At 38.9% G+C, this 12,932-nt stretch overlaps 1 protein-coding gene across 5 annotated transcripts in view; it reads right to left on the reverse strand.

The window, feature by feature from the left end:
* Nucleotides 1–12,932, reverse strand: part of NOP58 (NOP58 ribonucleoprotein) — a 28,244-nt gene that overhangs the window by 5,774 nt on the left and 9,538 nt on the right. For all 5 annotated transcript variants that reach the window (XM_015559100.1, XM_006756231.2, XM_015559101.1 and 2 more), the window contains 8 exons: nt 11,473–11,609; nt 9,182–9,246; nt 7,351–7,485; nt 6,356–6,501; nt 4,955–5,081; nt 1,870–2,033; nt 566–700; nt 209–270 (listed from right to left, as the gene is read on the reverse strand). In XM_015559100.1, coding sequence (XP_015414586.1) covers nt 209–270; nt 566–700; nt 1,870–2,033; nt 4,955–5,081; nt 6,356–6,501; nt 7,351–7,485; nt 9,182–9,246; nt 11,473–11,609 — 971 coding nt within the window. The remainder of the gene's footprint in view (nt 1–208; nt 271–565; nt 701–1,869; nt 2,034–4,954; nt 5,082–6,355; nt 6,502–7,350; nt 7,486–9,181; nt 9,247–11,472; nt 11,610–12,932) is intronic.

Raw genomic sequence — 12,932 nt, forward strand, 5'->3', positions numbered from 1 at the left:
CACAAATATATAAAATATATTTATTACAACAATATAAATATGTGTATTTGATTAAAAAACAGGACTGAATATGAAAAACTATAAATGGCAAAAAAAGGGGGGGATGGCATTGAGGTGCTTCAGTTAATAATAATAATAATAATGTGCTGTCAACTATTAACATTTAAATAAACAGGAACTGTCCTCCATCTCCCACACATGTACTCACCTTTTATGTTCATATTTTTCTGCTTTTGCTAATGCCTTTCCTGTCCCACTTATTTTCCTTATCTAAGAAAAGAAAAATTATTTTCTAAGATAAGATCTTATAGTATATACTCTAATACATCAATTCTTATTAAATAAGGGAAATTGTCAAAAGTAGACATGAAAAGAATATTAAAATGTTTCACAATACTGTTTAAAGGGGTCAATGGGGGAAAAAGGGGGACATATGTAATACTTTAACAATAAAGATTAAACAAAAACAAAACTGTTTAGCAGGTGAATTAAGTATTTAACCTCCTCACAGTTGATTAACTTTTAACAGGTAACACTTCTGCAATAGGCAGGGTGTGTTTCTTACCCCTCTATCTTCAATGGCCCTCAACCTGGCCTCTAATTTGGCTCTGTTCTCAACTCCCATCGCAGAACTGGAATCTTCACCAAAAGCATCATACCGGATAGCCAAAACCGTTTTGGCTGCCAACATTCGGGAAATCTAAATAGAGAACTTGAAGTTAGAAACATTCATGCTAGGATTTTCTTTAAACCAGGAATTACAAAAGCATTTTGAATCATACAACTCAAGCCACCTATCTTATATTTAAATCTGTGCTGCAGTATTAACCACCATCGTTTTGGTGGATAAAAAGATCTTTAGTAGTTGTGTCTAAAACCAGTTCAAACTATTCTGTTAATGCCCTCCTTTAGTTTCTACTCACTGATATTAATTCTACATGAGGACAACCAGAAAAAGTGCAGCCCCCTTTTCAAGCTAATTAGCGTTTTATCAAACTCTATTACTATCACTTTGCTCTGAATTTTATAAAATTTTAGTTTCTTTTAAAATATTTGCCCTACAAAATAGATACAACATCATTGCACAGGGCTATTCTTTTTTATAATTCGCAAAATTATAAAATTGATGCTAAGTTGGTTTCCTGCCACTGTGAACACTTTTTTTAAAAATATATTTTATTGATTTTTTACAGAGAGGAAGGGAGAGAGACAGTTAGAAACATTGATGAGAGAGAAACATCGATTAGCTGCCTCCTGCACATCTCCTACTGGGGATGTGCCTGCAACCCAGGTACATGCCCTTGACCAGAATCGAACCTGGGACCTTTTAGTCCGCAGGCCGACGCTCTATCCACCGAGCCAAACCGGTTTCGGCAACTGTCAACACTTTTGATGTCCCTTACCAATGGGTGATTCCTATGAAAATACTGACACGGGAAATAAGATGGCTTTAACAGGACCAAAAGTACTTTCTCTAAACCTGTTCTTTTAGTATATAGAGTGCATTTTTTTAAAAAAACATATTTTATTGATTTCTGACAGGGAGGGAGAGTGATAGAGAGTTAGAAACATCGATGAGAGAGAAAAATTGATCAGCTGCCTCCTGCACACTCCCTATTGGGTATGTGCCTGCAACCAAGGTACATGCCTTGACTGGAATCGAACCTGGGACCCTTGAGTCCCCAGGCCGACACTCTATCCATTGAGCCAAACCAGTCAGGGCCAGAGTGCAATTTTTAAATTTAAAGAATTCACCATTCTCTATTTAATGAGAATACAAAGATTTATTGCATACTATAGAGTATGAGGAAAAATGAGTTGTTTGGAGAAAAAAAAGAGAAAGTCTACCTCAGGAAAACTCTAACTCACCTTTCCCTTGTGTTTGGGACTTGTCTGGCCTACGAGCGAAGCGTGATAAATGAGACCATACTTAGGGGTATCCCGTCTAGACTTTAGAGCTCTGAAGAGTGCTTTTTCTGCTCCAAGAATCTGAACTGTGGAAGCTGCATGTTTAGCCAAATTCAAAAGAGAACCTTCAAGAGAAAAGAAGTAGCTACAATCACTTTTTAATTATTTCAAAGTCCCATGCATTAAACACAGAACCTACAGTCTGGTATTACAGCCACCAGAATAAAAATCTGATGTAATACAAAAATTTTCTAAGTCTAGAATTTCCTAAAAATCTTGATGCCTCAGCATTTGTGATTCTTCTATTAGCATCACAAGCAAAAGTATATGGTGAATGGCTGTGACAAACTGAAAATTGAGCTTGTTCAATTTTACATATTTGCCTGAGAAAGGGTTTTATTATTTGCATTCCATTAGCATACCACAAGATCCTATATAATAAAAGCCTAATATGCTAAGTGTCTGGTCGTTCAATCAATCAAAGCATAATATGCTAATGATATGCTAAAGCCCCTCAAGCGCTCACTATGAGGCACCATCAGGGGGCAGCTGCTCTAACCTGTAGGTGAGCTTGGCTGCTGGGGTCCGGGCAATAGGAACTAAGCAAAATGGGCCGGACACACCCTGGAGTTCTCCCACAGTCCCTCCAAGGCCTTGATCGTGCCCCAGTGAGGTCCCTCAGCCTGGCCTGCACCCTCTAGCAATCTCAGCTGAGGGGATCACCCCCCTAAGTGCATGATTTTTGTGCATCAGGCCTCTAGTATAAACATAAACATACGTATTTACAGACAATCCTCAATCTAGTCTGTTTTTTGAGATTTTGGATATCAAATATACTTCAGATATGAAAAACACACACAACAATCCCATAAAAGTAAATGGAAACTTATTAGGACACTTTATAGAACCATGTGATAAACTCCAAACACTATTTACCAATGGTTAAGATATGGATGAGGAGATATGTTTATAAGTACACAAATTGGGTATGAAAAGTTGCTGCTTTGTTAGATCTGCTAAAATTTAGATAAACCTATGAAATTTTGGGTGCAGACAACAAAACCATCCCAAATGAGTCTATCCTTACAACTGGGGATATTTGATGACATATTTAACCAATGAAGTATCTATTCTAGTTTAAAGACTTTGCTGTAGGTGACATATTAAGATCTGTGATGGATTATTACATCTCCAATAATATAAAATAATGAACCAATACCTTACTATATTTAAAAGTATTCATTTACATAGTTTTTGAAGCACCCATCTTTACAATACCACCATATACACAAGTTTTATTATAAGTTCCTTATTTAAAATGTTTTTGCATGTCAAATATATTAAAATATACAACAGCATATTCAATTGTGAAACACATTCTTGATCAAGGCTTATGTAGTCTGACATTTCCGTCAACAATAGACCACATATATGACAGCAGTACACCATAGTGTAGGAGGCTATACAATCTAGGTCTGTGTAAGTGCACTCTATGATGTTCATACAATGTTGAAATGGCCTAACAATGACCAGTTCCTCAGACTGTATCCCTTTCATACAGTAGGCAGGACTATAAGCATCATCACCTGCTGTGATTTCTCAAAAGTATTCAAATTTTGATCCAATCAGTTTTCAAATTTTTCTTTCTATAATCCTTACCTGAGAACATGCTTAGGAGGAGGGAGGGAGAGAATGATAAACATCAATTGATTGCCTTCTGAATGTGCCCCAACCAGGGATTCAACCCGATACCCAGGTATATACCCTGACAAGGAGTCTTACTGGGAGCCCTTCTTTATACAAGACTATTGACGTTAAACCAATTGAGCCAAGATGGCTGGTAATTTTATTTTCCAATTAAAGTTGACCTTCAGTGTTATTTTGTATTACTTTCGGATGTACAACAATCACATACATTACACAAATGGTTAGACAATCACATACTTTACAAAATGTTCACCAGACATTTAAGTACCAACCTGGCACCATACATAGTTATTATAGTACTAGAACCCCGGTGCACAATTTGTGCACTGGAAGGGGGGGGGTGTCCCTCAGCCCAACCTGTGCCCTCTCATAGTCTGGAACCCCTCGGGAGATAACCACCTGCTGGCTTAGGCCCACTCCCCTGGTGGCAGATGGTACGCCCAATCCCGCGGTGCCTGCCCCGTCTCCCCTAGTCGCAGATGGCAGGCCTGGGCCCGCACTGGGTTGGGCGGCCAGTCAGATGGTGCTGCCACCTGCCCGCCCCACACAGGGCAGGCCCAGATCCAGGGCTGGGGTGGGCGGCGGCTTGGGATTGGGGCTAATTTGCATACTGCAGGCAGATCCCGCTGAGCCACCCGGAATGGGGCTGGCAGCAGCACAATCCTGAGCCGCCTCACCCGCCCCCCACACACGGCAGGCCCAGATCCTGCCCTGGGGCAGGTGGAGGCTCAGAATTGCGCTGCCGCCAGCCCCAGGCGGGGTGGCGCAGCGGGATCTGTCTGCGGTATGCAAATTAACCACCATCTTTGTTGGCGGCTAATTTGCATATCACTCTGATTAGCCAATGGGAGGGGTAGCAAAGGTATGAGCAATTACCATGTTTATTATTAGATAGGATTACTGACTACATTCCCTATGCTCTACTTTTACTTTCTTGGGACTATCTTGTAACTACCAATTTGTACCTCTTAATTCTCTCATATTTTTCACCCAGCTTACGAGCCCCCCTGATAACCATAGTTGATGGCTTTTTATTATTATAAAATGTTAACTGATTGCATCCTCCTGTATTCATCTGATTATTCTAATTAACAGCAAAACTTCTGACAATGGACAAGTGTCTCAGAAGAGGTAGTGACTAAAGATGCCTTCATTATCCCAAAGGAAATCAGGCATACAAGTAAAAATCATCATCGAACACTGGTCCTTAGCCCTCACCCACATATAACCTACCTCTATTTATTATTTAACTTCTTTAATAATTGTAGTTTAAAGATTAAAAAACCCTTGCTAGAAAAATACTCAATACCCATATTACAAATTACATTAAAATCATCACCTGCATGAGCAATTAGCCGTGCTCCAACTAATTCTCCAACCATGACTGTGACATTGGGTGCAATGGCCATCATTCGATTTTGTAGGTATTCATAGAGCTGTGTTCTATATTCTGAGATTTCAATCACCTAGTATAAGGAACAAAATGATTAACTCGTAAATGACCAAGAGTACAATTTAAAATTTACATGTCTAAAACCTCAGAGTCCTGTATCTATGCATACTTGTTTCCTATAAAAGGGCTGCTGTGAAGATTTTTATTACATAACTTATGTAAACAACTTAATAAACTGAAAATGCTAGCCAAGCTCTAACTGGTTTGGTTCAGTGGATAGAGCATCAGTCTGCAGACTGAAGTGTCCCAGATTCGATTCTGGTCAAGGGCACATGCCCAATTTGCGGGCTCCATCCCCAGTAGAAGGCATGCAGGAGGCAGCTGGTCAATGATTCTCTCTTATCACTGATGTTTCTATCTCTCCCCTCTCCCTTCCTCTCTGAAATTCATAATAATAAAATATATATGGCCCTGACCGGTTTGGCTCAGTGGATAGAGCATCGGCCTAGGGACTGAAGGGTCCCAGGTTCGATTCCGGTCAAGATCATGTACCTTGGTTGCGGGCATATCCGCGGTGGGGGGTGTGCGCGAGGCAGCTGATGGATGTTTGTCTCATCAATGTTTCTAACTCTCTATCCCTCTCCCTTCCTCTCTGTAAGAAAATCAGTAAAATATATTTAAAAATAAATAAATAAAATATATATGTACATAAAATGAAATAGCCAATATTACTGTTATTTTTAAAAACCTCCAAGGATTAGACATTTGTGTCACCCTCTGATTTTTTTTTTTTTCACTCTCTGATTCTTGTACAGCTATTTCCAAAGGAAAGGGGAAAAAATCACTACAGGCTATAGACATAAAAGTTAAAGTAACTCAAGCTATCCTTCTCTGCCTTCTTAATGAATTAATAATCATTATTCTGACAATGCAAAAACACAAATAAATTAGTACTTAAAAAAAAAATCCTCACCTGGGGACATGTTCATTGATTTTTAGAGAGAAGGGAAGGGAAAGTGAGGGAAACACCCATGTGAGAGAGAAACATCAATTGGTTGCCCTCAGCACACATCCGGGACTGCAGCTGGAAATCGAACCTGCAACCTTTAAGTGTACGGGACAACACTCCAACCGAGCCACAATGGCCAGGACAGCACTCTTAAGTTTCATTTTAGTACATATTTCCCCCTTCAATATATAAATCAAGATGGCATCAGATGAGGTAGTGACTGAACACCCTCATATTTATTTATCAGGTGAACAATAAGTTTAAAAATCATCATTGCCATCAGAAAATTATTATTACAGTGCTGGTATCACACAACTAGTTTCTCTATGTGCATTTACCTGAGTGCAGAGATGCAGAATGTTGCAAATATCTTCTTCTGAAACTTCTGTTCCCATAGATATCTCTGCAGCTGCTTTCACTTCTGCTTCAACTTCCTCTGGCAGTAATTCAGAAAGTTGGGCCGAAGCATAATTCTTTCTATCACCTATGGAATATTTGCAGGGGATAAGGGAGAATCACTTTTGAATAAATTATACAAAAACCATCAAACAGTCCAAAAAAGGGTAGAGATAAGCCAATGCAAAAGGTGCCTAAACAAAAACAAAAAGCAAACAAATTTGGCCTAGTAATTTTCCTTATGTAAAGGTTTAATTTTAGAGAGTAAAATCTCTCCCCATCACCTCCCTCAAGAAACAAACAAATACAATAAAATGGCAGTATAATGAGCCAAGTAACTCATTTATTAATATTCAGCATCTTCTACTAATATTACTATATTACTGATATAAATGATATAGACTATAACACTAACAATACAGATAGCAATATCGTGTTTAATATTAATTATGGATATCACCAGTCTATAGTTGCCCCTATTAATGGCAAATTCATCATGAGACATATTCACCAGAAGAAGCCATTTAAAGAAAAATTAGAGATCCACGTTGTTGCACAGGCCTTAAAAATAAAAGTTAAGCCCTAACCGGTTTGGTTCAGTGGATGGAGCATTGGCCTGCGGACTCAAGGGTCCCAGGTTCGATTCCGGTCAAGGGCATGTACCTTGGTTGCAGGCACATCCCCAGTAGGGGGTGTGCAGGAGGCAGCTGATCGATGTTTCTCTCTCATCAATGTTTCTAACTCTCTATCCCCCTCCCTCCCTCTCTATAAAAAAAAATCAATAAAATATATTAAATTTGTTTTTGAAATCTAACAGATATTAATATGGCTACACGCCTAAAACATAATTTTAGTTGTAAAAAACTCTGGGAAGCTTGTTAAGAAAAAAAATTGTAACTCATCTTTTTCAATGCCTTAAAGCATTAAGTTAACTCACCAACTTTCTGCAAACACTTGCAGTATGTCAAATTATCCGAAATAATTTTTCCTAATTCAGGGAAATGCCAGCCATACCATTCTCTACACCGCATAATGTAGTTGTTTAGTTCTTTATCCAAATCATCCAACAAGGCTGCAGCAGATTAAAATAAAAAACAAAAGGAAATAGGAATTTAAAAGGATTTTAAAAATTGTGCTAAATACACATAAAATTTATCACTTAACCATTTTCAAATGTACATTTCAGTGGCATCAAGTACATTCACAATGTTGTGCAACCACTAGAGAACTCTTTCACCATCCCAAACTAAATCTCTGTACCTATTAATGAACTCTCCACCCTCACCTTCCCCCAGGCCCTGGTAATCTGTTCTACTGTCTCTATGTATCTGCCTATTCTAGGAACCGCACAAGGTTTTTTTGTGTGTGTGGCTTATTTCACTTGGCATGTTTTCAAAATTCATCTATTGTAGATAGCATGTACTAGAACTTCATTCCTTTTTAAGGATGCTTATTTCATGGTGTGTATATACCATTATGTTTGTTAACATAACAGATGTGTTAACGGGCATATGGTTTATTCCTATCTTTTGGCTATTGTAAATAATGCTGTATAAACAGGGGTGTATAAGTATCTGTTTGAGTACCTGCTTTAAATTCTTTTGGGTATATACCCAGAAATGCAATTGCTGTTTAAAGGACTTTTTAAAATTGAAAAATTAAAACTGGTATTTCAAAAAATCACTAACACATTGCGTACCGCATAGAAATCTCTTAAGACATACGCCAGGGACAGCAGGTTTTTGGGCAAACTGCACGTTATTTATTTATTTATTTATTTTTTAAATATATTTTATTGATTTTTTACAGAGAGGAAGTGAGAGATATAGAAAGTTAGAAACATCGATGAGAGAGAAACATCGATCAGCTACTCCCTGCACATCTCCTAGTGGGGATGTGCCCGCAACCCACGTACATGCCCTTGCCGGAATCGAACCTGGGACCGTTTTTTCCATGGGCGTGAAAAACGAGAACACTTGTGAGCGGTCCTTAACAGATGGCACGCGAAACACGAGAAAGCTCCTGAGCGGTACAGAATGTGTTAATATGGAATGACATATTATAAAACCAAGTGAAAATAGCAAAACATAGCACAATACAGTTCCCATATAGTTTTAGCATTTTTCATGGAAGACAAATGAATTGGTTTACACGAATAACGTCATTCACATATTTCCAACTAGTCTAAATTATGGGTAGTTTTTCCTTTTTCTATTCTGCATTTTCCAATTTTTAAAAAATATATTGTTATTAGTTTCAGAGAGGAAAGGAGAGGGCGAGAGAGGCGGAAACATCGATGAGAATCATTGATTGGTTGTCTCCTGCTCGCCCTCCACTGGGGATCGAGCCAACCCTGGCATGTGCCCTTGACCAGAATCGAACCCGGGACCCTTCAGTCCGCAGGCTGATGCTCTATCCACTGAGCCAAACCAGCTGGGACTCCAATTTCTTATTAAGAGTTTTAGTTATGCCCTGACCAATGGGACTTAGTTGGTTGAGTGTCCACCCCAGCCCCAAGAGGTCACTGGTTTGATTCCCAGTCAGGGCACACGTCCAGGTTGTGAGCTCAATCCTTGATCAGGGTTCACGTGGGAAGCAGCCGATCAATGTTTCTTTCTCTCCTCTCCCCTCTAAAATCAATTAAAAAAAAATATTTAAAAGAAAGAATTCCAGTTACTCTTTCTCAACAGAATTATAAAAGGTACAGTTTTAATAGTAGGAAAAAAACCCATGCAGAACAGAGTAGACCTCACATTTACTATACTTACAAATTGCCTGGACAATCATTGTGTCCACTTTATCAGCACTAAATTTCAATCTATACCGGGACAAGCTGGGGAGAAGGAAGATAAATTACTAAGATAGCATTTATAAAAAGCATTTACATTTTAAGAACTTGTAAAATCCAAATCCCTCCCTCAGAGCTAGTTTTAGTTTTACTTTTTCTACATGGGAAAATCAGTTCCAAGACCAGAAAATACACATTTAAGAAGAAAATAATACATCTGTCCTGCTATAACCTATAGTTCTGTAACATTCATTTACGAATGACAACTAGAATAATTCTGAATAGTACACGTCATATTGATTCAGATTATTTTCACAGCATTTTCTTAAAAATATATTTTATTGCCAAACCGGTTTGGCTCAGTGGATAGAGCATCGGCCTGCGGACTGAGGGGTCCGCAGGGGACTGAGGGGTTCGATTCCGGTCAAGGGCATGTACCTTGGTTGCGGGCGCATCCCCAGTGGGGGTTGTGCAGGAGGCAGCTGATTGATGTTTCTCTCTCATCGATGTTTCTAACTCTCTATCCCTCTCCCTTCCTCTCTGTAAAAAACCAATAAAACATGCCCTTGACCGGAATCGAACCCCTCAGTCCCCTGCGGACCCCTCAGTCCGCAGGCCGACGCTCTATCCACTGAGCCAAACCAGTTAGGGCTTTTTATAGCATATTAACGTCTTATACCAGCAGGCAAGGGGAAAAAATGCAGCATGGTAACACCTGAAAACAGAAAGCTATGGAGGAATAATCCTATATAATAAAAGCACAGTATCCAAATTATCCCCCTGACCGGCAGTTCGACTGGGGGTGGGAGGGGGGGGCGCGGCCAGGGGAAGGAAGAGAAGCCACTAGGGACCCTACCAGTGCACAAATTTCATGCACTGGGCCTCTAGTACTGTATATAAAGATTTCTTAATCTTGGCACTATTAACCTCATGGGCCTGATAGTCTTTGTGGTAGGGGAGCTATTCTGTTCATTGTAGGATGTTTAGCAATATCCCTGGACTCTATCCATTATATCGTATTGTTATTTTTAACAATCCTCACCTGAGGAGTGAGGATATTTTCTCCATTGATTCTTCAGAGAGTGGAAGAGAGGGGAGAAGGGAGGAAAGGTGAAAGAGAAACATTGATGTAAGACACATAAATTGTTTGCTCCTCCTGTCTCCCCGCCGGAGACTGAACATGCAACCCAAGTATATGCTCTTGACTAGGAATCAAACGCAAGACCCTCTGGTGCGCAGACTGATGCTCTAACTATTGTGCAAACCGCACCCGCCCCCCGCCATGGCTACCTATTATATATTAATAGCAGACCCCACCTGAAGTTGTAACAACCAAGTATGTCTCTACACATTGCCCAATGTCCTCTAAGGCAGTGATCACCAACAGGTGGTCCGCGAGGTCTGAAAGGTTGGCGACCACTGCTCTAAGGGATATGTGATTGAGAACCATTGTTGCACACAATGCCAATTTAATGACAAGCTTGACTCGGCCCAGTGTAGCTATTTGTTCTCTCCTAGAATTACTTATTACCACGTTCTTTCTGACTTTTGTGCATTTTACTTATCTCTATAAGTCAGCAGAGTTTTAACCCTCCACCAATCTATGCTCAATATTTTTTGTTCAAAGGTATAGACTTTTGTGTGCTATATTATTCTTTTAGTATATAGCATAAATTCCTGTTCTGATGGACTCTAGTTAAATATGATAGGTCACCTGGCTGGCATGGCTCAGTGGTTGAACGTCGACCTATGAACCAGGAGGTTATGGTTTGATTCCCAGTCAGGGCATATGCCCAGATTGCTGGCTCGATCCCCAGTGTGGGGCGTGCAGGAGGCAGCTGATCAATGATTGTCTCTCACCGATGTTCCTATCTCTCTGTCTCCTCTACAATAAGTCAAATAAAAAACAAAAACAAAACAGAGTAAAACAAGCAACAGAGATTAACACAAAAAAAAGAGAGACCATAGCAGATGAGAAAAGTTTGGGAGATGATAAATAGATGGAGGAGTAGCATATGATTCAGCAGAGATTAAGAAGGGGGATGGGGGTGGAGCCCAAGAGTTGTGGAGTCCAACACCAGAGAGGTAAAGGCCTACGGTGAGGTTTAGAGTTCAGGCAATAAAGCCAGAATGTCTGGGTTCAAATCAAGATACCAGCCAGTATTGATTTTGGGATCCACTATTGTTATGAGAATCGTAGAATGTGCTTAGAACAGTACTATATAATTGTTTATTAAGTAAAAGCCAACTTTGTTTTCCAATAAATCTCACCTGTGGGCCAACCCAAGACACATAGCTGCCATTTCACGTGGCTCTACCCCAGGTATTAATCCATCCATCTGTGAACGAATTCCTCTCATAAGTTCATTTACAACAGGACTATGGATGCAACTGAGATTCAGCTTTTCCTATAATAATGAGAAACATTTGTATTAAATAAATAAAAATTATAAAAAGTTAAATACAGTTTAACCTACTTCTGTGTTTTATTGGTGTGAGGAATCTTTTACTACCTTACTTATTATTATTTATCTTCTTTTAAAAATTATAAGAGTAATTAAAAAAATTATAAAGGTAACATACACAGATTTCAATCAATAGCACTCTAGGACAAATAAATAAAATACAAAATTTTGAGCCTTAAGCCCTTTTCCTACAGATAAATGTTAGCATCCCTTAAGTACTGCCAAATACACATATACATGTGCTAACCAACACCAGCATTTTGGGCCATACCACCCTGAACTTGTCTGATCTCCAAATATATACATGTTAATACGTATGTGTACACACATACAAAAACTTCACAATACAGTCTAAGTATTTACACACCCCTTACAAACAGGATTGTAAATTTTGTTTTCCATACCTTCATTTTGTCATATTAAGTGTATTTGCTAACTCGGTCATAGAAATCTACAGCTCTAGTCCATCAAATACAAACATACAAAATTGTATATATTGCATCATGTTTAAGAAACAAGTACTTAGAATGCATGAGTAATATTCAGTGTAATTTTTTAAATGGAGAAACTGAAAAGAAAAAAATTAAAGTTACCCATAACCCCACCATTAAGCAATTTGCCGTTCTGCGTGTCTGTTTACATACTTTTGCTAAAAGTTAATGTTTTTTAAATTATTTTTTAAATATTTATATTAAATAAATTTTTATTGATTGCTGAGAGGAAGAGACAGAAACATTAATGACTAGAGAGAATCATTGATAGGCTGCCTTCTGCACACCCCCTAACTAGGAATTGAGCCTGCAATCCGGGCATGTGCCCTTGACTGGAATCTACCCCAGGACCCTTCCGTCTGCAGCCCAATGCTCTATCCGCAGAGCCAAACCAGCTAGAGCTGAAAGTTAATGTTTTTAACAGAAAAAAATAAACTAAGAATGAAGGTAGAGACTGACACCATCACAGAAAACTTCATGACCTGATCATATTAAAAATAACCTATTTACACAAACCTCTTAAATACATAATCCTGGCTTTAAAAACACTCAAAATTTCTAACTTTCCTACCTAGAAGATCTACAACATAAAATAATTCCAAAGATCAAACTATCACAACTGGCTCTCAAACGGTTCTGCTTTCCATTTTTGGGAGCCTACTTTTTCAGTCTTTCCTTCCACTCTCACTTTATGTTTAACCTCTAGCAACTCTACCCCCTACTAAAGTTTTCTAACAAACACATACACTAAAAAAACAAAGTCATGACTCCATTA

The sequence above is a fragment of the Myotis davidii genome, unplaced genomic scaffold (genome assembly GCF_000327345.1).
Source record: "Myotis davidii unplaced genomic scaffold, ASM32734v1 scaffold914, whole genome shotgun sequence".
NCBI lineage: Eukaryota > Metazoa > Chordata > Mammalia > Chiroptera > Vespertilionidae > Myotis > Myotis davidii.